The sequence below is a fragment of the Antechinus flavipes genome, chromosome 2, assembly GCF_016432865.1.
Source record: "Antechinus flavipes isolate AdamAnt ecotype Samford, QLD, Australia chromosome 2, AdamAnt_v2, whole genome shotgun sequence".
Lineage (NCBI taxonomy): Eukaryota > Metazoa > Chordata > Mammalia > Dasyuromorphia > Dasyuridae > Antechinus > Antechinus flavipes.
Genome location: NC_067399.1, coordinates 341,632,564 through 341,659,735, shown reverse-complemented (window position 1 = coordinate 341,659,735; position 27,172 = coordinate 341,632,564). Strand labels below are relative to the sequence as shown.

Sequence of the window (27,172 nt, the reverse complement as noted above, 5' to 3'; positions counted from 1 at the left end):
TTTTTGTGACATTATAAAAAGGAGAAAGCCCTTAAAATAAATGGACTCCATTTTCCCACCCTTCTCAGGAGTCCTGCCTCATCACTTCTCCACTAAGAAAGTATAATCACCCCAGTGTGGGGGCTCTAGAAAGCAGGACATAACACGCTTCCTCTCAAATAAAATATTAAAAATTCTCTAATCTCTATCTTGCCTCAGTTTCTTTGGCCCTACAATAGCCAATGAGTTATGGAACTCAGATCTAAAGACCTCCTTGTCCAGTGTCTTTTATCTCAATCACTCCATCAACCTGCCTATCTCAAATGGTTAAAATGAATAGTCAGAGCAAAAACTACCAAAATTCAACAGCAAAAAATCTGTCCATAATCACAGAACTATCTGAATTCCCAGAGGTTCAGGCAAGGAAAGTACTTAATCAGTGGGAGTTAGGTTGGTTTCCTTCCTTATTTCCTCCCACTTTGCTCCAATTTCTCTCCAGTTTTGTAACCCTCATCTTTTCAACCCATAACCAACTCCAAGGTCCTGAAGTTCTCAAATCTTACAATGGAAAAGTAAACAAAAGACCTTACCTTTGGACCTTTTACTAAAAACCCAAAGTATAAGACAAATAACACTAAATCATCAGTGGAAAAGCACTGATCATTTTCTATGTGGATAACACTATGAGAATATTGGAAGAAATATAAAATAGGGTCATTGATCCCAAGAAATTTACAAACTGGTGATAAACGATAATAAACATAGACATAAAAGATAACAAACCATTAGATTCTAAGCTCTTTATTGTTTCCCAGTAAATGTTTACTATATACTGGATATTCCAAATCTTAGGATATTAACTTTTAATTGCCTTAAGATCTTTGGGACAATCGGTATTTAAATTAGTAGAAGGAAAAGTAAGGGAAATTTTGTGGGATAATGCAAGAAAAAATCATAAAAACAAGTTCTTGTTCTCAAGGATTTAAAAATCTGATATAAAAACCCATTTCTAATGGGATAGGAACAAATTGTAGAAGGCTCTCCGTGGATGGAAGAATCTATGATTTCCTGGCATCTAGATGGTATAGTAGATAAATTACTAGCCCTAGAGTCAGGAGGTTGCCTCAGTTTTCTTAAGTGTAAAGTGGGAGAAATAATAGCACCTAACCTCTCAGGATTGTTGTGAGGATCAAATGAGATCTTTTGTGTAAAGTGTTTAGCACAGTGCCTGCCACGTGGTAGATACTATATAAATGCTAATTTCTTTCCCTCCTTCCCTCTGTCATGGATGGTATAATACAGATCAACAATTTCTCTGTAACTTAATCTTGTAGAATTTCGCAAGAATTCTGAAAGTGACTAAATATCATAAGATCAAAGATCTAGGGCTGGGAGGAACCTCAGAGACCATGTAGTCATTTACAGATGAAGAAACTGAGACCCAGGGAGGTTAATGATTTTTCCCTGGATATTCCCTGGTCATTCCTGTCTCAGAGACAAATCTTGAACCAGAATGACTCCAAGTTTGGCTTTATATCTCTCATGTAAGGCTGTCTTTCATAATGAATACGTATGATTAAGTAACTATGTAATTTAGTAAAATTCATATTAAGGATTATAGGAATTCAGAAAAGAGGAGAGCCATAAAGACTATCAGTAATCAGAAAGGGTCTCATTGAGAAGTGGGACTTTGAAGTATATATGGTTTACAATAAATGGAGAGGAATGAGGAACATTGTGATGAGGAGAAGCTATTCTTGAGAAAGAAGAGCAGGATAAGTCATCCACATGTGTTTGTCCCTGTCAGCTTCATCTTCCTTGACTCCTCATTCTTTCTAACACATTCTTCTGACTCCCTTTCCCCTTTGACACTGCCATCACTCTGATGTAATCGTCTCCACTTTTTATTTGGATGATTGCAATAGTCTGTTGGTTGATTTCTCTGCCTCAAGGTTCAGACAGAGACTTTCTTAAAGTCCATTCTCCTCCACTCAGCTGTCAAATTTGTTTTCCCAAAGTAGTCTGAGTGTGTCATCCCTTATTCAGTAAACTCCAGTGGCTTCTTACCCTCTTTAGGAACAAATATATCATTTGTTTTGCATTCAAAGCTTTTAATCTGTCCCCACCTCCCTTTCCAATCTTCTCTCACTTTATTTCCCTTCCTCTCCACCCTCTAATACTTTGTGATTCATTGACAATGGTCCTCTTGCTGTTCCTAAAATCAGACACATCATGTTTCGATTTTGGGTATTTTTATTGACTTAAACTTTTCTCTTCATCTCTGTCTCTTGGCTTCTTTGGCTTCTTTCCAAGTCCCAGATCAAATTCTGCCCTCTACAAGAAGCTTTTCCTGATCCCTCTTAATGGTAATGCCTTCTCTCCTTGTCTACAGAGACATGTCTACAGTTCATTTGTACATAGTTTTTGGCATATGGTATTTCCCCATTAAACTGTGACCTCTTTGAAAGCAGGTAATTTTTTTTTTTTTTTTTTTGCTTTTCTTTGTATCCACAAGCATTTAGCACAGAGCTCAGCACATCATAGGCACTTAAAAATGCTTGTTGAATGTCTTATACACTGTCCAAATTGGAAATGATTAGGAAATAACCTGCTAATCTGTTATGTCTGGCGGTGAGCTAATTTTTATATAAAAGTCCAGGATAATTTTGTAATAACCCAAAAAAAGGAGATGCAATTTAAAAATAATCATAGGAGTAGCAACTGCAATATTCCTAACTCTCTGGAAATGCAAGGTACTTTCTCTTCCTCCAGAACAAATATGATACTGGAAGAACTCCAAACTAGGTCTCTTCCTCTAAGGAAATCCCCTTCTCTAAGGGTCACTTCTTTATTCCTCTCTCAGGATAGGAGACTACTAGGGAAATGTCACTTCTAGAATGAATTGTATAAGGTTTAAGGTCTCATTACTTGCAGTTTTAAACTGGGAGCACCACAGACTAGATATTGAATACATTGTTGAATATGGATGTAATGGGATACCATTATGCCATAAGAAATGATGAAAATGAATTCAGGGAAACAGTGGATTGCTAATTACTAATGCAGAATCAAAAAACAATATACTCATACTAACATAATTTAAATGGGAAGAACCTGGAATGCATCCTAATTATTATGATCAAACTTGGCCAGGAAGAACTGAAAAAATAAAATGTACCTCCTTCCCTTCTTTGTAACGATGGACGAGTTTGAGTGTGGAATAGTATATGTTAGCTAAAATGGCTTTTTTTTTTTTTTTTGTTAAGACTTAATGAATCATTGAGTAGCAGAGTGAGGGAGGGAAGGGATATGTTTCAAAATGAAACAAACAAAATTCAACAAAATATTAATAACAGTAAAAAGCTATGTAATCAACCCAGAATTATGACTCAGGGTTTTCTCTGACAATCATTTTTCTCTTCAGTTTTAATCGGCTCAACACTTTCTTGAGCTAATTTTCTCCTAGGCTACTATATACGGATAACTTAGTTGGCATGCAGAGAACATGGTCTCCAGATCATATGAGAAAGTACAGTAATTAAACAAATATCAGTCAGTTAATCAATAAAGTCCTTACCCTCAAGAGAAATATAAGAAGTTAATAGCTTATAAAAGAGTGTAGAGAAAGCAAGGGAATCACATATTCGAGGGAAAATGTTTGATGCAATGTCCCCGAATCTTGCCTGTCCCCTAACGAAGCTCTGCTGGAGATTAAAATGAGAGAGAAATTACAAAGAGTGACAGGGGCAGAGAGTTGCTGCTGCAAATGGTGCTAGAGGTGGGAGGGAGGAAGAATCATGGTAAAATCTCACCTATTAGAAGTCTTTCTGATCCCTCTTAAAGCTAAAGTCTTCTGAGATTACCCGTCATTTATATTGAATAGTTTGTTTACATGAAAACATTTGAATGTAGTCTCCCGTTTTAGGCTGAGCTTCTTTGAGTTCAGGGACTGGTTTTGCTTTTCTCAGTATCTCCAGAGCTAGCACGGTGCTAGGCACAAAATAGGCTCTCGTAGATTTTATCAGAAGCAGTACTTTACCGGAAGCCAAGAGCCCGGTTTCTAGCGTTAGCAGTATCTACCCAATTCATAGGCTTGTTGTTAGGATCAAATGTGCTAAAGGAATAAAAAAGAGAGAAAGAGAAAACTAGAGTTAGGGGAAGGGATAAGAGAGTGAAGGAGGTGTTGGGGGGGAAAGAAAGAGGGAGAAAAGAAAGGGGAAAAAAGGAGTAGGGAAAGGAGGTAGAAAGGGGAGTGAGGAGGTAGAAGAGAGGGAGTTATTCGCCCAAATCAACCTATATTAGCAATTGTGAAGCTGATGGATATTAGGAAGCCCCAATGAGAGGCTAAAATAGGAAGTTTGGGCTACTCAGATTAGCCAATCAAGTTGTTCGGGAGGGCTCTGCTCGCTTCTCAGCAGCGCTCCTCCTCTCTCTCCAGCTGCGTGTGCGCAAAGATTAGGTTTGAGTCCAGGTATTGAAAGAGCTGCCTTCGTCGCTGCTGTTGCCTCTTCCCGCCCCCCTCCCCCGCCCCCTATAGCCAGCCCTTCTCTCGTCTCCTCACCAGCCTCTCTGTAGCAGGGCGTAGGAGAGTTCACACCAACAGTTCAACCCGCTCCAGTCCAGCCTCACTTAAACTGTGGCAGGAGCCACAGCCAGGAAAGAAGGTGGAGGACAAAACCCAAGGACGCAGATTCGACCATGGATCATTATGATTCTCAACAAACCAACGACTACATGCAGCCGGAAGAGGATTGGGATAGAGATTTGCTCCTAGACCCCGCCTGGGAGAAACAGCAAAGAAAGGTAACAGCCCCAATCACCTTCCTCTCCATCCTCCCCAAGTTCGCGCCCTGCTGGTGGGTTCGCCGCCTTCCCTAGCCCCTGCGTCCAAGGAAGAGTCCTCGGCTAGCCGTAGAGGGGAACTCGCCGGGACTTGCAGGGGAACTTAAGGATTGGAGTGTTAGGTTTTGGGCATTTAGCAGGAAAAGGGGAGTGGGTGGATGGGTGGGAGTGGAGGAGGTGCTGGCTGGATTAGGCTCCACCGCTGCTTCTGGGTATTTCGCTTCCCCATGGTGCACCGGAGTGGAGAACGTGGAGGGAGCTGCTACCCTGACGGGCTAGAGGTGGGGTTGGAGGGGAAGATAGGCGGATTAGCGGCCAGGTTTCCTGTTGTGCCCCGGATCCAGGCATCCCCGCCCCCTAGCTCAAGTCTGGAAGGCCTGGGAGAATGGGGAAGAGATGCGTTTTGGGGGTGGGTATGCTGAGCTCAGGCAAAGACCACCACCAGTATCAGTGATTTAAGATATCCATTTCCCTTCCATCTTCCCATTCCCGATTCTGTCTGACTCTTCCATATGGCGTTCAGTGGCAGCTTGGTTTCCTTTGCTTGCTCTGTGCTCAGTACCTAGGGATATATAATCTTAATAGCGCAGTAGTAGCTGCGTGCCAGACCTCTCTCCTTCCCCTATTCCCTGCCTCCCACCGGCTCCCCTGGATCCTCCAGCACAGCGGCCCACGTAGCTCCGATCCCTGGGTTGGCAGGGGTGGGTAGGTAGGGGGAGCGGCAGAGTCGCTTAAGGGTCTCTCCCTGAGAGCGTGTAGGAGGTGGATGTGGATGTGAATTCGTGATCTGGGATGGGTGGGAGGAGAACGGGGAGCTGTGTTAGCTCGGATCCGTTTCTCGACTCTTTCTAACAAGAGACCAAAAAAAAAAAAAAAAAAAAGCTGAAGAAAGAAAAAAAGAGGTAGCTTGGAGACTTCTCTGAGGGGGTGGAATGAGGAAAATCAAACCATTTTATTGCCCAATTTAGGCTAAAGAGAAGTTTCCTTTTGCGGTTAGCAACCCAGGAACTTGTATCTACTTACTATTTTTACCTGCTATTGTTGTTCATCTTCAGTTTCACACCTTTCCTCTTTTACTCTCCTTAACCGCCTCTCCCACCCCCCACCGCCGTCACTCTTCTTTCTCTCCTTTCTGCAGAAATTGTTCTTGGGGGAAGGGTGAATCTTTAGGAATCCCCAAGGTTCCTGGTCCCTGAGTCCGGTGTAGGAAGTGCAGATAAAAATTGATCTTCCAAGCATCTTTTATGTAGAACCCTACTGTGTGCCCAAGCGCATTTAGAGTCAACACCACGAGGTCAGGGACTATGGACAGGTTGGAAAAGTGATTCTGAAGCAGCTGCTGGTTGGAAGAGATTGGGAAGCACCATTTTCCTCTCTCGCGTTCCTACCCCATTCCTGTCCGAACCTCATTGTTGGGAAGTGGGACCCAGGAAACTAGTCCGTCAACCTCACTTGGACATCCCAGGTTTCTGGCTTGCTCTCTCGCCTACAGTCTTCTCTTTCCAAAATCACGGCTGCCGCCTTCCTTTGGCCATCACTCCACCCCCTCCTTTGGACTCCTCCCCCACTTCCCATTCCCCTAATTCCAGCTGATCTTCCGAATGGGGAGGATAGTGCGGTTTAAGGGCAGGGCTAGAAGGAGAACACTCATGTCCAAAAATGGTAAAGTTCATTCCCTTTTTTAAACTTAAAAGGAGTGGCGGGGGAGGTGGGCGCGAGTCGACTGAACTTTTTTTCCCCCACTTTAGCCAAAGGCATCCTGTATTAGCTCACTCTGGAATCCTAAGCCCTGAAACATTTCCCTTTTAGTCACTTCATCAGACAATCAAAGGTAATTTAAAACACTTACGCTAAAAGGCTTGGCTTGTTGCTTCCTACAAATGTGGCAACCTCGAGGCCTGGGAGTGTCTGGCCTAATCCTGGTTCTCTGCCTTATATAGTATTATATAGTAGACAACTTTTTCTACTGTATCCCCTCCTCCCCTTTGTAATGTAACTAAGTCATTTAACCACCTTCTTCAGTATCCCACCCCACTGCTCACATACACTTTGGAGGAGGGGGAGACTAGGATAAATGGGACCATATTAAAAATCAGCCATATTATTTTTCTTGTACTAATTGGGAATTGAGAGGAAAACTTTTTTTTTTAATGTTTTATTGATTTTGTTTTTAAACCTAAACACGAAATCCTCATATCCCATTCATTGATGGCCCTAAGAGTAAAAAAAATAACAAAATAACTATTTGTGAAATTCTCCAGTGACACCCCACTACCTCTTTGCTAGGAGACATGATTCATTTGAAGTCATAACTATTCACTTCATTAAGAATTTTGAAAAATAAAAATAAAAAAAATTTAAAAAAAAAGAATTTTGAATTTTTTTTCTATTTTATTTTACTATTGTCATTGTGTAAAATCTTCCCTTGGTTTTATGTATTTCATTTTGTTATCTGTTCATATAAATTTTCTCAAGTTTCTCTAAACTTCATATTCATTATTCCTTAGGGTACAGTAATATTCCTTTACATTTATATACCATACTTGTTTGGTGGTACAATGGAAAGAGCACAAAAGTAGGAGTCCCAGGAACTTCATATATAATCCTGGCCTTGCCATTTACCATTTTTACCATTTTAAAAGCTATTGGATAAAGACTTACCTTAGGTAAGCCCATTTTCCTATTTGGACTTGTTTCTTCATCTAACTAGATGACCTCTAATGTCTCTTCCAGTACTAAATCTATGATTCTACAATCTGTTCAATCACTTAGTAAGTGCTACCTTCATTCCAGTTCTTTGCTACCACAAAAACTGATGCTACAATTATTTTTGTATATGTGGAACCTTTCCATTTGTCTTTGACATTCTTGGGATAGTTATTTAGTAATGGTATCATTGGATCATGGAATATGTACAGTTTATAAGCTTTTTTTTTTTTTTTTTTTTTTTTAGGTTTACTTCTAAATTGTATTCCAGAATGGTTAGACCAGTTAACAGTTCCAACAATGCTTTAATGTGCCTACCTCTGAAAGATAATTAAGTTCCAAAGAGAGGAGGTTTTCTTTTAGTAAAGCTTCCTAGAGGTTAGAATTTAGTTTCACTTTGGGAGTGGGAGAATGCTAGGAGATGTGGTCAAAAAATAAGCCAGGGAAAATATATATTAGTTCTTGAATTCGAGGTCATTGTTTGCTCCTGTTGTAATACTACATTGACACCTTCTGTGTGCATTGGATTGTGAGAAAGATATCATAGGAGATACAAAGAAACTCCATCCACTTATAGGACTGAAAAAATCTAGTTAGGGGAGAAAAGGCACACAAATATCCCAAAATTATGGGTAACCCTAGAGGAAAGATACGTTTTAGGCCAGGGGTTTTTAATCTTTTTTATGTCATGGATCCCTTTGGCATTCTGATAAAGCCTGTGGACCCCTTCTCAGAACAGAACACAGAATTACAAAGGATTTTGAGATACAATCATCAAAGTTTTTTTTTTTTAAGTTATCGTCCTCAAAAAAAGAGCCCCTGGTTTAGGATCAGAAATTTGTCATTTTGGGTCAACCAGATTTGAACCATGGCAAGTATAAAGTTTGGTATCAAACTTTGGTAAGAACAAACCAGGTATGTATGACTACATAAGATCCACTTGTACCAAGTCTGTTTAAGGAAAAGAAGCAGGAGGTAGGAGGTCTCCAGAAACAGTGGGAGTCTGGAGGTGGCAGACAGCTGATTTATATTGGTAGAGATTATGACACAGGTAGTATGATGTAATGGAAAAAGCTATTGAACAAGAGATCAGAGATTTGAATTCTAGGATTATTTAGGCTTTTTATGAAGTCATGTGACCTTGGTTAAGTCACTACTAAGCCTCTCTGGGTGTCAATTTCATCATCTATAAATTAGAGGCAATAGATCTACTCAATATATGTCAACCTCAGAATTGTGGTGAGTGAATGAAATATTTTTGAACTTTTTTTCCAAGACTTTTTGAAAAATAAAGTATCTTATATTAGTAAGCCCTGCCTTCCACAAATACTCCATTCTTGGTGGGTGAATGATAAAATTGACTTCAGACTACAGGGAAATGGGGAACATAGAGGTGAGGAAGGGAATCAGGGACTTCTAGAGGATAGAAGAGATTCAAATAGAAGTCTAAGGGATGGGAGATAAGAAAATTGTCTTGATAAATAGGCTAGAATGTGATAAATTATCCTGAGTGTTTTTGTAGTTTTTGTATCCTTAGAGACTTATGAAACCATGGCTCATCCATTTCTTGTTATTACCTTCAGATATATAAATTCTTCAAATGGTCCCTTTTCCATCTGCCCAAATCTCTTTTGTTCTTTGAGACTCAGCTCAAATATCATATCCCTCCCGAAGCCTTCCCAGATTTCCATTAGTATTATTAAATCTGATGTCTCCCTTCCTTAGACCCTAGAGCAACCTGTCCTTATATTACACAGGTAGTCAGTGAAGGTGGGACAGGGACAGGCAGTATAGGGGGAACAGAAAGGTCATTAGACCAAGGAGCAGAACTTTGATCATGGTTAAGATAAATTACTTTCATCTTTCTGGGCCTCAGTTTGCCCCTTTGCAAACTGGAGATAGCAATACTAATATTACCTGCCTCATAAGTTGGTGGTATGGAAAATCCTTTGTAAATCTCGAAGTGTTTAATAAGTACAACTTGCTATTATGTTATGTATATGATTTGTATTTTCTCTAGATTTTAAGAACATACTCTGTGATCAGGGATTTGTAACTTACTCATCTTTGCAACTTTGTATCACCCAACAAAGAGCCTTAAATCTAGTCAATAGTAATAAAAATTTATTGAGTAAATTTAGAAACTGATGCTCTGGTGAAGAGACTCCAGCAAGCTCTCAGCCCATAGTAATTAGCCACTTTATCTTTAGCTACCTTCATCTTTCTGGGTTACTGAAGGTTCCAATGACTGTTTAGAGCATTAAGGGGAGAAAACCATACCATTTACCTGTCCAACTGTAATGAAAAACCCCCTTTGGCCATGTTATATGTGTGAAGTAGCAGATGAATGAGGATTATGGGATGATTGATTTAGAATGGTAGAAAACCTTGGTCTAATTTTAAGTTTTGCTAAATACTTTAAAAACATCTCATTTATTCTCAGAAAAATCCTGAAAGATATTCTTATCTTCATTTAATAGAAAAGGAAACTGAGGCAGAGACCATGCAACTTGACTGGAGTCACACAACTATTAAGTAGTCATCTGAGACAGAATTTTAATTGAGGTCTTTCTGCCTCCTCTAGGTTCAGTGCTGGCTACACTATACCACTTGGTTGCCCCCTAAAGATGATTGCATCTAAAAAAAGGAGTAATTATAAGGGTTGTCCCCTGGGAACTGGGTAGGGTCTTCCATTTATCTAGTTAACTTAGACATTCAGGAAAGTATTGATAAAGAACTAACCTCTCTATGTTTGTGAAATGAAAGGTAACATCTCACCTCTCAGCATTGCCAAGCAGAGGGGTATCGTGGGTATGAAAAAAAAGATGAATTAAATTGGTTTATTGTCTTAGGTGACATTATTTCTGTAAACTGAAAGAACCTCTTCTATTGCTCTCAAGTGTATGTTATTTAGTTCAAATACAGGGCAACCATCTTTACTTTTAGAGGTAACTTCTTCCAGTTGGGAGTTGAAACCAATAGCTGCTACCTCCACTCTTAAGATCACTGGAAATGCAGAGTTTTTCTATTTTTTGGTTTAGTTTTTGAGACTCATATAGATTGACCTTTGTAGCCATTTGGTTTGGGGAAGCTATAGAGTTGAAACACCTGCTTTTCTTGACCCTGGACCTATTTTTTGGTTGAAACACTTAAGTATTCTGAGTGACCTCATTTACTAGATGAAGATGTTGATAAAAATTCAACAGATATAATATATTGCTTTCTTCCCTCTTCGCAGAAAATTCAGGATAAAGATAAGATGATAATAATTATTAGTTTATAGAACTAATTATTAGTATTGTTGCTAATTCCAGTAATTATTGCTAATTACTGATTCAATGACATAATACACATGAAAATGCTAAAGCACTATGGAAATGTAAACAACTATTATTACTAATAGGAATTTCCTTAAAATATGCATTCAACATATTCAATCTGCATTGTAAATCAATAGTTAATTAGTTTAGGTGTTTTTTTTTTTTTTTCAGATTCATTGTAAATGATTTTTATTCCTGCATTGTCACTTTGAATACTGGCTAGAGTATTCACTGTATTTGTAACTGAACAACCTGAGTTCCAATCCTGGCTTTCCTGCACTAATGGTGGTTTTGGATACAGTGAAAGGTGGCCTAGATGAACTCTAAGGTTCCTTCTGGCAATGAATTCCTTAAGGACTTTGCTCCGTGGCCTTTTCAAAATTCCTTTTCTAGATTCTTACCCATAATCAGTTTAAGACTACTTGTCCAGGCTTTAAACCCTGGGTAAAGGTGTCAAGATTTCTCAAATTGCCTATGTCTTTTTTATTTGGGTTGACTCATTAGCCATTTATTAGATGGAAGGTGGACCAGGTTTATTCCTGAGAAGGAATGGGCAATAAAAGCCATTTATGCTGAAACAAACAGCAGACAGCCTTTTGATTTGGAGATAGCTGTTTGGGAGCTATCTAGATGGTATTACTACTTGGAAGAACCAGATACTGAAGAATGACTGAAGAATATTGTTGGCTTAGTAACCTCATTTGGCATCAGTAAAATAATAATAATAAATAAGTGGCCTTATATAATGTTTTAAAGTTCACAAAATATTGAGATTCATTTGCTCACATAAGCTTTTTAAAGGAGAATTGAAGGAAATACATTTTTTTAAAGATGACCTTTCTAGCGAGTTTGGGTGGCAGCGATATATGCCTGAGACTGTGGAGAGAGTCAAGGAGACTTGTCTCTTAATATAAAAATCCTCCCTTTGTTATAGGCCTAGTAGTAAATATCTGATTAGGGTTTTAGCTTCCTTTTCCTAGACTTAGACACAAAGATAATTAATAATACAAAACAGTAAGTAATAAAGTAGCAAGTAAAGGGGTGATAGTGTTGGAGATGTTCAAAGAACAGAAATCAGTTTGCTGGGATGTGGGAAATTCTGGTCCACAAATATATATTAAATACCTATATTCTGTTTCAGGGAAGAAGACCAAATCTTCCACCTTTTCCCTACACACACTTATTATTTCCTTGGTGTAAGTTCTATAGTATAGTCTTCCCCTCCCTCTCCTCCTCCCCTCTTTTTGGGAGGCAGTCAGGGTTAAGTGTTTTGCCAAGATGAGATCAGATGAATCCAAGTTTTCCTGACTGGACAATCTTCTGTCTTCTGCACCATATTGCTAGGGGACCTGGAAGAATTATTAAAATACTGTTCCTGCACTCATCAAAAAGAGGACCTATGCAAGTAATTGTATATAAAACAAATCAAACATAAGTACAATAAAGAATGTACTGTGAGTTTCAGGAAGGAAAGAACATTTCTAACTGGAGAAATCAGGGAAACTTTTCATTAGGTGGATAATGTGAAGAGAAGGGTGGAGATAGAATAAGATGAGGCATTCCAATTGTATAAAACTGTGAACAAAGAAAGTCCCAGGAAAGGGAAGGTACAGGACCAGTTCCTGGGAACATGGAACTTCTAGGGTGGAAGTAGAGAGAGATAAGATTGCTTGCAAAATAATGGTGGAAATGGAACTTGAACTCAGCCTTGAAAAAGAGAAAGGGTATGTGGAAAGTTAGCAAATAGCTTAGAGGAAAACATGTTAGAAAAGACTCATTTTCCCTGCAGCTTTTTGTTGGGGGTGTATGTAAGAAAGAGAATGAGAGGGTGGAAAAGGGAATGCAGGCAAAGTGATGAGTAACCCATGTGGGTGCAGGAGCTATCTCCCAGTACACCTCTCCCTGGCTTTCTCCCCAATGTCTGATGGCTGCAACCTGTTGAATGGTGTTCCTGTTGTTTTCTCTTCCCTACTATTGTTTTTCCTCTCTCTGTGTCCCTGCCCACAATGCAATGCCTACTTCTTACCTATACAGGTTGTCAGGCTTGGCTTCAGGTACAGGTTTCTGCTATCAAGCACCACTGATTTTTTTAAAAAGCCCCCCCCCCCCAAAACTTGAAAGATTTCATGCCAGATAAGTTTATATGTAATTTCCTGTAATTACTTTCTACCATAAGTTAACCTGGGTAGGAGACTTGGGGATAGGGAAAGGGTCCTGAAAGACAATGCTATTGAATTGAAATTAAGGCACCCAGCCTAGAAAACTTGACATCCTGCCCCCTTTTCTTGATCACCTGTCTTCAAAGTGGGTGGTGAGCACACTGGCTTTATCTCTTGCTTTAAATAGGGAGATATCCATAAGATAGTATGTAAATATGTTCAGGATCTGCTTGGTTGTAAGGTCAGTTTACTATGAGTCTTTACTAGTAGTTTAAATCTGGCCTCAGGTACTTAGTAGCTATGTAATCCCAAGTGTCTGTTTGCCTCAGTTTCCTAATCTGTAAAATGAACTGGAGAAGGAAGTGACCAACCACTCTAGTATCTTTGCCAAGAATCCCAAAAGTAGTCAAGAAGAGTCTTATTTGACTGGACTATGTTCTAAAGAGGACATGGGAAGTAAAATGAATAAGCTTGTATCCAAAGCTACTGACTTTGCCATTGATTTGCCTGCCCCCTATTAAATGGAGAGCTTAGTCCTGCAAATGAAGTTTATGAGGGAGGAGCACAGCTGAGGCTATTCCCTTTTATCAAATCAGGTCTATTCTCTTTCTGAGGGTGGCATTTCTGACCAGTTTGAGGGATGAGGTGAGGAACCCTATGAGATGTCACCCAACAGCCTACTTTCCCCTTAATATAATGCATTCTTTTGTCAGTAACTGGAGAATTTTCAGTCTTAAACAGGATTAAAAAGAAGGCTAATGCCAGCCCTTGGATTGGGGCCCAGGTATTGAATATTTTCCAAGAAAGTTAGGTATTCCAGCCCTTTCATACTAAAATTTGCATCCACTTCAGGCTTCAACTCCACATTTTCCAAAAAACTTCTTTCGTAGTCCAAGGGGAGAGAGACAAGAGGGAGGCCTTAATGAATTTTCCCAGGGCTCCTGCTTACTTTTGCCCCAATCATGCCTGCCCAAGACTAGAATTTTAGAGCTTGGAGGAAACAAAAGATTAGCTGCTCCAAAGGAAAAGGTGATAGCTTTGGTAGTGAGAGATAGGATAGAATGCAAAGCATTCTGGGTCTAGGGATCAAGAGACCTGGACAATTACTCTGAATCTTAGTTGGCTCATTTATAAAATGGAAATGCACTAATAGAAGAAGGGGTAGGGGAGAAAAGAATTAACATTTATTAAGCACTTAAAATATTTGTAAAGAGTTAGTACAATCTCTTTTGGATTGCTTATTGCCCAGTGCTGTGAAGAAAGTATTCTATTTCTATAATGTGTTATTAAAGTAATGTATGTTTTATAAAATAGCTAGGTGATTTAGTGAATAGAGTAGTGGACCTGGAGTCAGGAAGAACTGAGTTTATTAATTTTTTAAAATAGAATTTTATTTTCCCAAATACATGCAAAGATAGCTTCAATATTCACCTTTGCAAAACCTTGTATTCCATATTTTTCTCCCTCTCTTCCCCCAAGACATCAAGTAATCTGATACAGGTAAAGCATGTTCAGAAGAAATGAGTTTAAATTTGCTAAATGAGTTAAAATGAGTCTCAGAAAGACATTTACTAGCTTATGTAACTATCATAATATTTATAAAGCATTTTATAAATCTTAAATCATACATATGCATGTGTGTATATTTACATATATTTTTAATATACATATCTTTGTTATCCTTTACAAACTTGGTTCGGGAATTGCATAATAATATTTGGAGTCGGATTAAGGTTCAGATACTAACTTAATATCTTATTACTTCTTAATAGAGTAGAGGATCTTGAGCTTTAGAATAGCTTTATTGGAGTAGGGCTAAGGGCACAGTGGATGGAGCAGGGCCTCTGGAGTCAGGAAGACCTGAATTCAAATTCATTCTTAGACATTTACTAGCCATATGATCCAAGGCAAGTGACTTAACTTCTCTTTGCCTCAGTTTCCTTTTATGTAAAATGGAGATAACAATAGTATCTGCCTTCTAGACAGAGATCAAAGGAGATATTTGTAAGGCACTTCTTAGCAGTGTCTATACATAGTAGGTACTTAATAAACCTTCTATTAGCAAAGTACTTTGCTTTCTCTTTGTTCTAGTTCCTTTCCTATTTTATCCTGTATATATCTTGTTTATACATATTTGTTTGCTTGCTGCCTGCCCCCTTTAGATGGTTTGGATTTAGAAGGATTGCCTTCTCCCTTTTTATATCCCTAGCAATTAGCACTGTTGCTGGCAGTTGGTAGGAACTTAAGTACATATTGATAATTGAAGTAGGTGGCCTCTGCAATTTCTTTCAGTTTTAAATTAATGATTTCATGATTCTTTTGCCATTGCATGGTTTTTGTTGTTTAGTCATGTCCCCATTTGGAATTTTCTTGGAAAAAATACTAAATGGTTTGTCATTTTCTTCTCCAACTCATTTTACAGATGAGAAAACTGAGGCAGACAGGATTAAGTGACTTGCCTAGGGTCACACAGCTAGCTATTGTCTGAGGTCAGATTTGATCTCAGGGAGAGGTGACTTCCTGACTCCAGGCTTAGCACTCTGTCCACTATATCACTTATTGCCTCTCAATGTTTGGGGCTATATTCATTTTGGCCTTCCTTATTCTCTCATAAGCTCTTTGGAAAAAATGTTTGTGGAGACCTTCTTTTAAAAAGATATATACATGGATATTTTTTGAGTTTTATGCCACATTTGTTCCCCTCTCCAGGAAATGGTGTTACACTATAGAGATTTCATCCATAGTCCCCCAATTTAGCAACAAAGGGGAGATGGTGCATTTTCTCAACTCTTTTCTGGGGCCAGATTTCAAGTCTTGCTTTAGAAAGATTATTGAGCAATGAATGCTCTTGGGTCTGAGAGGTGGAATGCTTCCCTTTCAGTACCTCTCATCCTGTTAACAAGAACTCAGGGTGGCCTGAACCTCTCCAAACCTTTTTCTTGGTGGAGGAGGGGAGAAAGAATGTGTTTATTTTTGGCCTCCAGTGTGAAGGGGTGGAGGTTAGTGGTAGGGGTATGAATTCCACAGGAGAGGGAAAGTAACAAGCAGTTCTCTGTATGTGCCCAGCAACAGTAGGAAACCGTAGTAAGTTCTTTAGGAGCTCAGAAGACAAGGGTATTGCTAACTGGAAGGTGGTGGTGGTGGTGGTGGGGAGCAGAGGGACAGTTTTGTATGCTGGTGAGGGGCCTTCTAGAGACAGCTTCCCTGCTCACTGGTCCATAGTGGGACATCATTCCTCACAACTGATTGCTAGCTCTGCTTCCAAGATGATTGGTGACTCTATTTTTAAGTCTAACACTCAATAAGAAAAATGATGTCATCATCCAGATCCTTGCATAGGGCAGGGGTTCTTGATCTGTTTGTATATACTTTGGGGTCCTTTGGAAATGTAGTTAAACCTATAGAGCCCTTCTCAGAATAATGTTTTTAAATTCATAAAATATAAGACATAGGATTACAAAGGAAACTAATTCTATTGAGATACAGTTATCAATGGGGCAGCTATGTGGCAAAGTGAATAGAACACCAGCCTGAAGTCAGGACCTGAATTCAAATCTGGCCTCAGACACTTAACACTTCCTAGCTGTGTGACCCCTGGGCAAGTCACTTAACCCCAGTTTCCTCAGCAAAAAAAAAAAAAAAAGAAAAAGAAAAGTAAGAAATACAGTTATCAAAATATATGTTCATGGATTTTAGGTGAAGAAATCATTGTGGTTAATTCAAAACCCTTCATAGGACATTCAAGTCTAGAATCACAGGTTAAGTCCCCACCATATGTGGATATTTTGCTACATTGAAAAGCAAAAAATGAATAAGATTGACTCTTGCTGTCAAGGAATTAAAATCTAATCAGGGTTTTAATTTAAGAAAATCACAGGTAAAGTCCCTACCATACACGGATCATTTTGCTACATTGGAGGAAAAGCAGGGATTTAATTTAAGAGAGCTGCAAAATCATATGAAGTGTGCTTGATACATAGTAGGTGAATACAGTCACTGAATATTGATTGGGAATTAAAGACAATTTATAACCAAGGAAAGTCAGGGAAAGCTTCGTAGATAAGTAAGTCATTATGGAAACTCACATCTTATCCCAAATGTAATGGTGAAGATTGATTTATTTTAGTTATTAATCAACCAATCACACATCTTTTTTGAAAGTTGATCATTTATTGGTGATTTTTATATCACCTTCATTTTTGAGTATACATTTCATCTATCTAGTGAGCAAATCCTTGTAACAAAGAATAAGAAATTGTGAGGTTGAGGGGGAGAAAAAGGGGTGTGGAAAGGTGGGAAGGAGTTAGGGTATATGAACCAGTTTAGCACAACCAAACAAGATGCTGTATTCCACATTTCTGAAAAAAAAAAAAGTGAGATAGCTGCATTTTTTTCCACCTCTTTCTCTAGAGCCAAATTCATTCAACAAATCTTAATTGAATACCTACTTAGTGCATCAAAAGAAGTTAAGATCGTTTTGTCGGCCTTCGAGCACATTCAGGGTTGAGGAGACAAGATTTATATTTGACCAAAATGTAAGATGGTAGATCCTTGAAATCTTGTCTAGAGTCAGACCTTTAGAAAGAAGCCTTTTGGGTTTAGGAGCTTCAAGATGACTCTCTTGACTTTCCTTGACAAAGACGCAAAAGACAAGATTTTTCAAAATTCTTTCAATGATTCTGACCAAATTTGATAATCTAGAAAAAGTCTTCTTAAATTTTCCAGCTGTTTTTACCTTTTGTGAGTATAAAGAATTGGTTTCTACACGGGATTAAATCTTCCTTTCTGTGTAATACTCATTTGCAACTTTTTTTTTTGGGGGGGGGAGGTAATTTGGGTTAAATGATTTGCCTAGGATCAGACAGCTAGTAAGTGTTAAGTGTCTAAGGCTACATTTGAACTCAAGTCCTCCTGACTTCAGGTCCGGGGTTCTATCCATTACACCCTCTAGCTGCTCCTGCCATTTTCTTAGTCTGTTTGTAGACCCTTTCCTTGTTGAATCTTTTGTTTGCTAACTGTTTTTGTTTTTGAGATTTCTCACTTGAATAGCATAGCTGCTTGGATCAAATAACTTAGAATAAGAGTTTTGTATTCTATTTAAGGTTAAAAAAAAATGCAATGTTTGAAGTTGTGTGTGTGTTTGTGTGTGGTTTTTTTTTTTTTTTTTTTAAGTCTGATGACTCTTGGGAATTTTGAGAGAAGTTTTGGGGAAATTGTATTACTGACATTATGAGGTTCAACTTATCAGCTGCCTGTTAAACTTTAAAGGCTAACTAAAACCCAAATCCTCAAAAGACAGCAAAGTCCTCCTCACTTTCCCCACCTCTTTCTTCTTCCTCTCTCCCCAAAATGTAATAACTTAAAATAGGTTATATTATGTGCAATCATTTAAATGTATTAGGGAGATTGTGAATGAAAGAAATTGACCAAAACATCTCTGTTTTAGTGGTAAGAAACTGGAAGCTGAGTGAATGCCCATCAGTTGGAGAATGGCTGAATAAGTTATGATATATGAATGCTATGGAATATTATTGCTCTATAAGAACTGGTTCAGCAGAATGAGGCCTGGGGAGACTTACGTGAACTGATGCAAAGTGAAATGAACAGGACCAGAAGATCATTGTACAAGGCAGCAATAAGATTATATGATGATCAATTTTGATGGATAAGGCTCTTTTCAACAATGAGATGATTCAGGCCAGTTTCAATGATATAAAGAGAGCCAGCTACATCCAGAGAGAGGACTGTGGGAACTGAGTGTGGATCATAACATAGTATTTTCACTCTTTTGTTGTTGTTTGCTTGAATTTTATTTTTTCTCATTTTTTAAATCTGATTTTTCTTTTGCAGCAAGATAATTATATAAATATGTATGCCTGTATTGGATTACTTGCCATCTAGGGGAAGGGACTAAAGGGAAAGGGGGCAAAAATTGGAACAACCAAAAGGGGAAAAAAAACCAACAAGAAAAAGATAAAAGAAAGTGAAAATATTATGTTTTGAATTGCATTCAGACTCTTATCAGTTCTTTCTCTGGGTATAGATAGTATTTTCCATCATTAGTCTTTTTAAATTGTCTTGGTTGTTTTATTGTCCAGAAGAGCAAAGTTATTCATAGTTGATGATTATATGGCTTTGCTATTAATTGTGCACAATGTTCTCTTGGTTCTGCTCACTTCATTTTGCATCACTTCATATAATTCATTCCAGGTTTTTCTGAAATCTGCCTGCTCATAATTTTTTACTCTTTAATGAACCTGCAGAAACAAGGTAACAAGAGACTCAGTGCAATTTCTTCTCTTTCTCCATCCCTCCATTCTCTAGAGCATTTAGGTCTACCTTCACTGCTCAGGTTGGATAGATCTTCTGTTATTGTTCTTTTTGGACATTCTCAGATGCTATATAATTTGAATTTGCATTAAAATTACCAATGTTTAGGACATCTTTCTCTGCAGGAGCTAAAGCATTTTTATAGATCCAGGCCTGGAAGCTACCAGGAAATGGTATTGGTCACTTCATTTTCTATTTCACCAGTAGAAGAAAAGATGGCAGAAGTTAAGTTAGGAAATAGGGGAGAACAGTGAATCGGTGGTTAAACTAGAAAGAGAATTTAAGTTTTCTGCCGTCCTCTTTTTCCCTCCTCTAGGAAAGAAATAGCTAGGGATGTGTTGGTATATATGAGACATCTCAATCTCTATAAAGTGAAGACAGTTTTGCATTAAATTTGCACTTTAATGCAAGCATTAACCCAAATTGGGGACAATGTGGTACAATAGAACACTGGTTCTGGAGTTATAGGATCCACAATCTTTGGTGATTATTAGCTATGGCATATTTGACACCGAGTCATTTAACACTTATCCCCTTTCCCCCCCCAATACATTTAGTTTCCTCATTTGTAAATGGGATGTGAGAATAGATAGCCTTTTTTGTTTTTTAGCTCTAGCTCTGTGATCATGACCTATGGACTTTACAATTATTTTTTAAAACAACAAAAACAAACCTCCCCAAAATTCATCATAGTACAGTTTTTTAGAAGTTAAAAGAATTAGGGGGGAAATTGAGGAAGACCTCTTCCTATAAAATAGTTTGTTTGTTTTCCTGGTTTATTTGTTTGCCTGGGATGAGATGTCGCCCAGTACCTGATGAATGAAGAAACTTTTTCCATTTGGAATTTTGGTCCAGTACTTCAGGTGAGTACCTGGTCTGCATAAACTTGCATTGTTGCAAGTCTTGTCTGGTCATAGAACTCAAAAAGATGTACTTAGCAATTCTTAGTCCCCTTTGTGTGTGCCTGGGAGGCATTATCTTTCTTCAGAGTATAAAAGGAGATTTCTATTTCAAAATCTTTCTCTATCCTCCCCAACCCCTCATAGAATAGTTTGTAAATGATGCCTGCAAAGGAGAAGGATGAAACCTGATTCATTGAAGACCCAAGGACTCCAGAATGTAAAGCATGGATTTCAAAGACAATTGACTTTATCTAATCTACAAAAATGTTTGGGCTTTTTTGGTAGGGGGGGGAGGCATTTAGACCTTCAATTTCATTGGTACAAAGAATTTCCTATGACAAAAGTCTACTATTGCCAGTCAGCAATTATTATATAGTATATTGTCTTAGAGAATCTCTTGGAGGTAATGAGACTGACCCTCTTGAAGTCACTCATGTAGTAAGTGAGAAACAAGATAAATACATGTAAAGATAGTTTTCATTGTTCATTTTTGTAAAACTTTGTGTTTCAAATTTTTCTCCCTCCCTCTTTTACCTCCATCCTCTTCCAGATAGCAAACAATCTGATACAGATTAAATATGTGCAGTCCTTTTAAACATATGAAATACTTTTTAACAGGTTTGTACAAGATCAGGTAGTTGCTGGTATTCATGAAGAAGTCCAGATGGTGGGATGAGATCTTTAATATTTCAAATGAGATAAATAATATCTAAGATAAGTGATTTTCTCCAGGGTCATATAGGTATAACTGAGATAGGAAGCCCAGTTTTCTGACTGCCATTTTTTTTCCCAGCACATCATGTTGTTGTTGAATTGTTTGAATTGTGTCTGACTCTTTGTGACCCTATTTGGGGTTTTCCTGGCAAAGATACTGGGATGGTTTGCCATTTCCTTCTTTATTTCAATAAATTATACCGTCTCTTAACAGTTTTTAGATTTTTGGGATAAAACTTGGTTTTTCTTTCCCCTTTTAATTTCTTCTTTTGCTTGCTAAGGCTCTTCCTCTCTTGCTCTCGCATTTCTGCTTTTTTCTATTTCCTATCTTTTTTTCTCTCCTTTCTTCCCTCACTTCTCTTTCCTTTGGAATAAAAGGCCATTTGCTATGGCTCTATTCCAAGATTTCATATTAATTTACTATCTCATCTTGGACAAATCACTTAATCTCATCTATAAAATGGAACTGAATGAGATGGCTTCTGAAACCCTTTTCAGTTTTAGAGTTGTGAGTTGTCCTCCAAGCCCTTCTGGATTCTTCTCTGTTTTGGTTCTGGGAACAAGCCAAGTTGGTCAAACTTAAGGAAATCAGCCGAGGCTTGTTGGAAGTGTTCTGGGAAACGCCTGATTCAAGCCTATTTCCAGATAATGTTCAGCATTGGGAAAAAATTAAGTATCTTATCATTAAAAGATTTACTTAGCTTTAGTAGGGGAAAGCGATTCCTCCAGAGATCATGTTAATTTTAGCTGAATGCTGCTTTTCCTGCTCTTGTGTTGTCTCATGGCAGAGAGGGTCAGAGAGCTCTATATGGACTCAAACTTTTAGTCACCTGGGCCTATTAAGTCATGAGGACAGTTTTATTACCTTTTATGGAAAAGAAATAACCCAGCCCACATAGAGGGGGACTCTGTTAGACATTCCTTCTACCACAGAGGGAATATACAGGGAAATGGGTGTCTGGCACAGAGTAGTGGAAAGAACTCTGGGACTGAGCAAATCATTTTACTTATCTGAGTCTCATTTTCCTCATCTGAAAAAATGCTGGTGATAATATTTACACTGCCTGTTTCATGGGATTGCTGTGTTAAACAGCCAGCATGGGTGAAAATCAGGAATTAAATATAAAATCCACTCTGTCAGAGTACCTATCATCATGACCACCATTATCTTATAAGAAGGATCAGAAACAAGGATGAATGTTGGATTTCTTGGATATAAGCTTAAATCTTAGAGCAGTCCCTGCTTTTATAGTGTGGGATGGGTAAGCCTGATAGTGGCTGTGGTCCAGCCTGGCTCCTACCACACCCATATCTTCCTGAAGCCATTTCCTGTGTGGGATAAGAACCTCTGTGAAGAGAGCTCTGGATTCTTCTAAGTTTTGCCAAAGCTGGGAAGATGCCAAGAGCTGACTTGTTAGTCTTGTGGCCTCCAAGGGTTCCCACATCCCTCCCCCATCCTGGCTCCAGAGACACAGACTCCAGTCCTCAGATCTCACAATTTTGTGCTAGGGCCAGTAAAAAGAATTAGTTTAGAGTTTGTACTGACCCCCAGGGTGTTGGGGGTGGGGAAGAGATTCTTTGAGCTCCTTGGGCCTAAGATTAGAATCTTTAGTCTCAGTTTTTAACCCATAGCCTTCAGCCATAGCATGCTCAGGCCCTGACTTTCAGATATGGTTAATTAATTTTTATTTTCCCCAATTATATGTAAAATAAAAGTTTCTTTTTGGTTATATATGTACCTTCATTTCTTACATCTTTTCTTATGAATCATATTGGGAGAGAAAAATCAGAATAAAAGGGATAAGCCATGAGAAGGAAAAAAAAAGGTGAACATAACATGTGTTGATTTACATTCTGTTTCCATAGTTTTCTCTCTGGATGCAGATGGTGTTTTCTGTGCAGTTTATTGGGATTGCTTTGGAAGGGATTGCAACTTTTTAATTTTTCAAAAGAAGCTTATTTTCAAAATATACACATAGTTAGTTTTTAAAATTCACCCTTGCAAAACCTTGTTCCAAATTTTTTCCCCCTCTCTTTCCCTCCCCTCAAACCTTCCCTTAGATAGCAAGTAATCCAATATATGTTCAACATGAAATTCTTCTATCCACATTTCCACAGTCATCCTATTGCACAAGAAAAATCAGATCAAAAAAGGGGGGGGGGAATGAGAAAGAAAATAAAATGAAAGCAAACAACACCAAAAAAATGAAAATAATATGTTATAATCCACATTCAGTCCTCACAGTTGTCCTCCACAATCGAAGAGAGTCTGAATCACCTCGATGTTGAAAAGAGATGTGTCCATCAGAACTGAACATCACATAATCTTGTTGCCGTATACAATGTAAACAGTAGAACAATAATGTTTCATAGCATTCATATACCGTAACTTATTCATTTCCCAACTGATGAGCATCCATTCAGTTTTCAGTTCTTTGTCATTACAAAAGGGCTGCTGTAAACATTTTTGCACATGTGGGACCTTTTCCCTTTTTTATAATCTCTTTGGGATATAGGCCCATAGAGACACTGATGGATCAAAGGGTTTGCACAGCTTGATAGCCCTTTGGGCATAGTTACATATGGATTTCAACTTTTTTAAATTCAAAAAAAATTTTTTTTTTTCATTTTCTCTGTTATTTCTACTTCCCCAGGGCGGGAAAAGCATGTGTTCATCAGAGATAGGTGTTCAATTTAAGTGAAGGAGGAGCAGGAAAGTAAAATATTGAAGAACCTTTAGATTGTATGACTCTCAAAGGAAATTTCTTAGAGTGGAGAAATGGGTACTGTGTCTTCCTCAAAATGGTTGGGTGAGTGGGAGTAGACAGAAGGAACATTTAATCTAACAGGTAGGGTTGAAAATTTCTGGGTGTGGTAAATAGTAGAAGAAACATAAGATCAGAGCTCCAAAAGACTCTGTAATGTAACTCCCTCATTTTACAAATGAGGAAACTGAGACTTAGAGTAAGTCCCTTGTCCCAGATTACTCACAGATACCGTCAGAAGAGTTATTTATACCTGCTCACTCTGACTCCAGAGCCAGTGCTTTATCTAATTTTCTTTGATCATCTGTCATCTGTTTCTCAGGCTGGGTTTCAGCATAGTGCAGAGAACTTTGCATTTGGATTCCTAGCCCACTGGATTGAATCCTATCTTTTTAAGGTTCTTTCTCCTTCCCTTGTATCTTGATTCTCACTCTTCTGTTGACTCATGTGGCATGGTATCGCATGTGTGCTTTAATTTCTTCTGTCCAGTCAAGGAAGATGGCTCCTATCCTGGTGCCCCAACCACACAGAAGTTCTGTGGTGTCAGGTCTAATAAGAGAGAACAGAACCCTTGTGGCTATTTATTATAACATCTGGTCCAGTAGAGAGACCACATTTTCCCTTTAACAGGAACAGCAGCAATGACTCATCTTCCTGTATTTAATTTAATTTTTCCTTTTACTAGAGTAATTTGAATCAATTGATCTTGCTCATCATACAATAAATGAGCATTTATTGAACATGCTGTTGGGCCTGGCACTCTGGAGCAAGCATTGTAGAGGATCTAGGAGTATCTGGTGTGGCCCCTGCTGTCACAGGGTTTATACACTCATCCATAACAACAACAATGATGATCATAACTGACATTTACATAATGGTTTAAGGTTTACAAAGAACTTTACAAATGTTATCTGATTTCATCCTCATAACATCCCTGGGAAGTAGGTTTTATTGTCTCCATTTCACAGATGAGGAAACTGAGGCAGCACAGTGCATTTAAATAATTTCTCCAGGGTCAGCTATGTCTAAAGTATGATTTGAACAGTAGTCTTCCTGCTTGAGTCCCAAGTCCTGTGTTCTATCCACTGTATCACCATGTGTGTGTATGTGTGTGTGTGTGTGTGTAATGAAATGTTAAATTGCATGTTAGGTCTAGTTAAGGTATTGGTTTTATTGAATTGCTTTTCCCCCACCCATTCTTCCTTATCCATTGTTATAGGGGATGAAGAGGAAGAAGCATATTTGGAAGATACAAAAACAAACAGTATCTATAAATTTTATAAAAAGCCAAAAATGTCTAAGCCATAGGAAGCTAAGAAGGGAGATCTCACAAGATCTAGGGTGGTGAGAGAAGTTGGTTGAACAAATGATACCACATTTAGACTTTTGTTCTGCCTTAGTGGCTGAGTCTCAGTTTCCTAACTTACAAAATATGGGGTTTTGAAGGCTCCTTTTGGCCTCCAGATTCACCAGTTCTATGAGGTGGCAGAGTCTCCATTTCTATTGAGAGTAGGTAGTTGGGAGGTAGGCATGACCCCTATTCCATGGAGGGAGGCATGGGTGGATAGGGACAGACTGGAGGGCAAAGAAAACAAAATTCTGCTTTCATAGGACCATAGCCAACGGGGTGGACTTTAAAGCAGGGGGTTTCAAATTCTCAGAAATCTGCTTGTTGCTTTATTATGGGGATGTTAGAATACTGGCTGGCCAGGGGGATAAGAATGACTTAAGTGGTTGAGAAGGATGGCTTTTGGCACACAGCTGACTCTGTTCTGTTGTAAACCCACACTCTCCCTTCCTCATCCTCCTAAATAGTGGGTACTTGTTAACTGACTTTTATGAGAAATGTAGATTGAGTCTAGACAGGGCTGGGGCCATGACATTTCTTCCCTTTCTACCTTTCTTTCCTCCTGCTGGGTGGCCTTTGAAAGCATGGTCTCTGGGGCGAAGGTCCTGGCTTGATTTATAATAAAACTGGCTCTTACTTAGGTTCTAGGGTCAGCAGGACCAGCTTTTCCCACTTGTTTCCCTTCCTCGTATTTACTTTCAGTTGCCAGATCTTGCTTTGGCTCTCATCCTAAAGCAACCATTGCAATTTCTGGGGTGAGACAGGAATTTCCCCAACTCTCCCTGAAACAAAGAAGAGAGAGAAATTGTGGAATCTTAATGGCAGCAGAGGATAGGACCAGAAGCTAGAGTTCTCTTTCCTTTCTGGCTTTGACTTGATATGATCTCCCCTTGAAAATTAGGGGTGGTGGTCCCTATCTTATCTTTTCTTCCACACAGAATACTATTGGCTAATGGTTCAAAGGTGTAAAAGTGATCCTGAAATCATTGCTGATCCCTATGTACACACACACACGCACACAGAATATGCATATTTGTGTTTATGTACATGTATATACATTTTAATTTTTATTACAATTTTTTCCTGATGTCACCTCTTTGATGAAAAAAAGAAAAAGAAAAACAAAGTCTTTGTAAAAATGTGAAATACACAAACAAAACATTCCCTCATGGTCTCTGTCCCTTCTGGTCCCATGTTGCATTCTGCATTTTAAGTCCAAAACCTCTTGTCAGTAGGAGGATAATTTGTTTTATAATAATGAAAATCAAAATTATTCCTTGATTGGATCAGAGTTCTTAAATCTTACAAAGTTGTTTGCTGGAGTGAGCATGTTAAAGTTTATATAAAATAATCTTCCTTATACTTTCACCTGTGGCATACATTTACAATGTGTTGAAGATGAATAGTTTATACTGTGACTGCAAAACAGAGACAAAGGTGCTGGATTTGAATCCTGGTTGTACTTTTTACTGTTTGCGTGACTTTAGGGCCACATTTAACCTTGGACCTTAGCTTTTTTACATGTAAAATGAGGTCTTTAGGACTTAAAGGCCCTTTCATGTCTAAATTGTATGGTTTCTTTAGTTTTTACCTATGCAGCAATATTCAATCTGTTCATATGTATGTTGATATTTCTTTCTCTTTTACTGCCAAGTAGAAACAAAAAAATGGGGAGGGAAGTTCCTTTCTCCTTCTACATCCTTCTCTATCCTCTAGTTTATTTTTTATTTAAATTGGAATATGTGGCTAATAATACTAGCATCTCAATAATCCTTGGGACTGAATTCACCTTGAAAGAGAAATGGAAAATTGCTCCTACCTTTTCTTGGCAGAGCTAGAAGATGCTCAGTATGGCACTTCATGGCATTGTGTATACTGTCAAGGTTAGATGATGTATTGGTTAGCTTTGCAAAACATCCTTTTTTCTCTTTCTGTCATTGTTATTAGGGTTGGCTCTTGGGGGAGGGGGAGGGCTAGGGCTAGATTCAGGAATGAAATGAAAAATATCCATTAAAAAAAAAAAAAATCAAAGGAAAGTTAAGGAAGTTGCTACCGAGAAGGAAGATACTGCTGTTGCTTTCTCCTCAAAGGGAATTGAGCTGACATT

General features: G+C 38.4%; 1 protein-coding gene across 3 annotated transcripts in view; it reads left to right on the top strand.

The window, feature by feature from the left end:
• Positions 1 to 4,427: 4,427 nt before the first annotated feature.
• The window catches only part of ACTN1 (actinin alpha 1), a 129,804-nt gene continuing 107,059 nt past the window's right edge, over positions 4,428 to 27,172 (top strand). For all 3 annotated transcript variants that reach the window (XM_051977890.1, XM_051977889.1, XM_051977888.1), the window contains exon 1: positions 4,428 to 4,782. In XM_051977890.1, the coding sequence (XP_051833850.1) occupies positions 4,678 to 4,782 (105 nt within the window). In that variant the 5' untranslated portion in view covers positions 4,428 to 4,677. The remainder of the gene's footprint in view (positions 4,783 to 27,172) is intronic.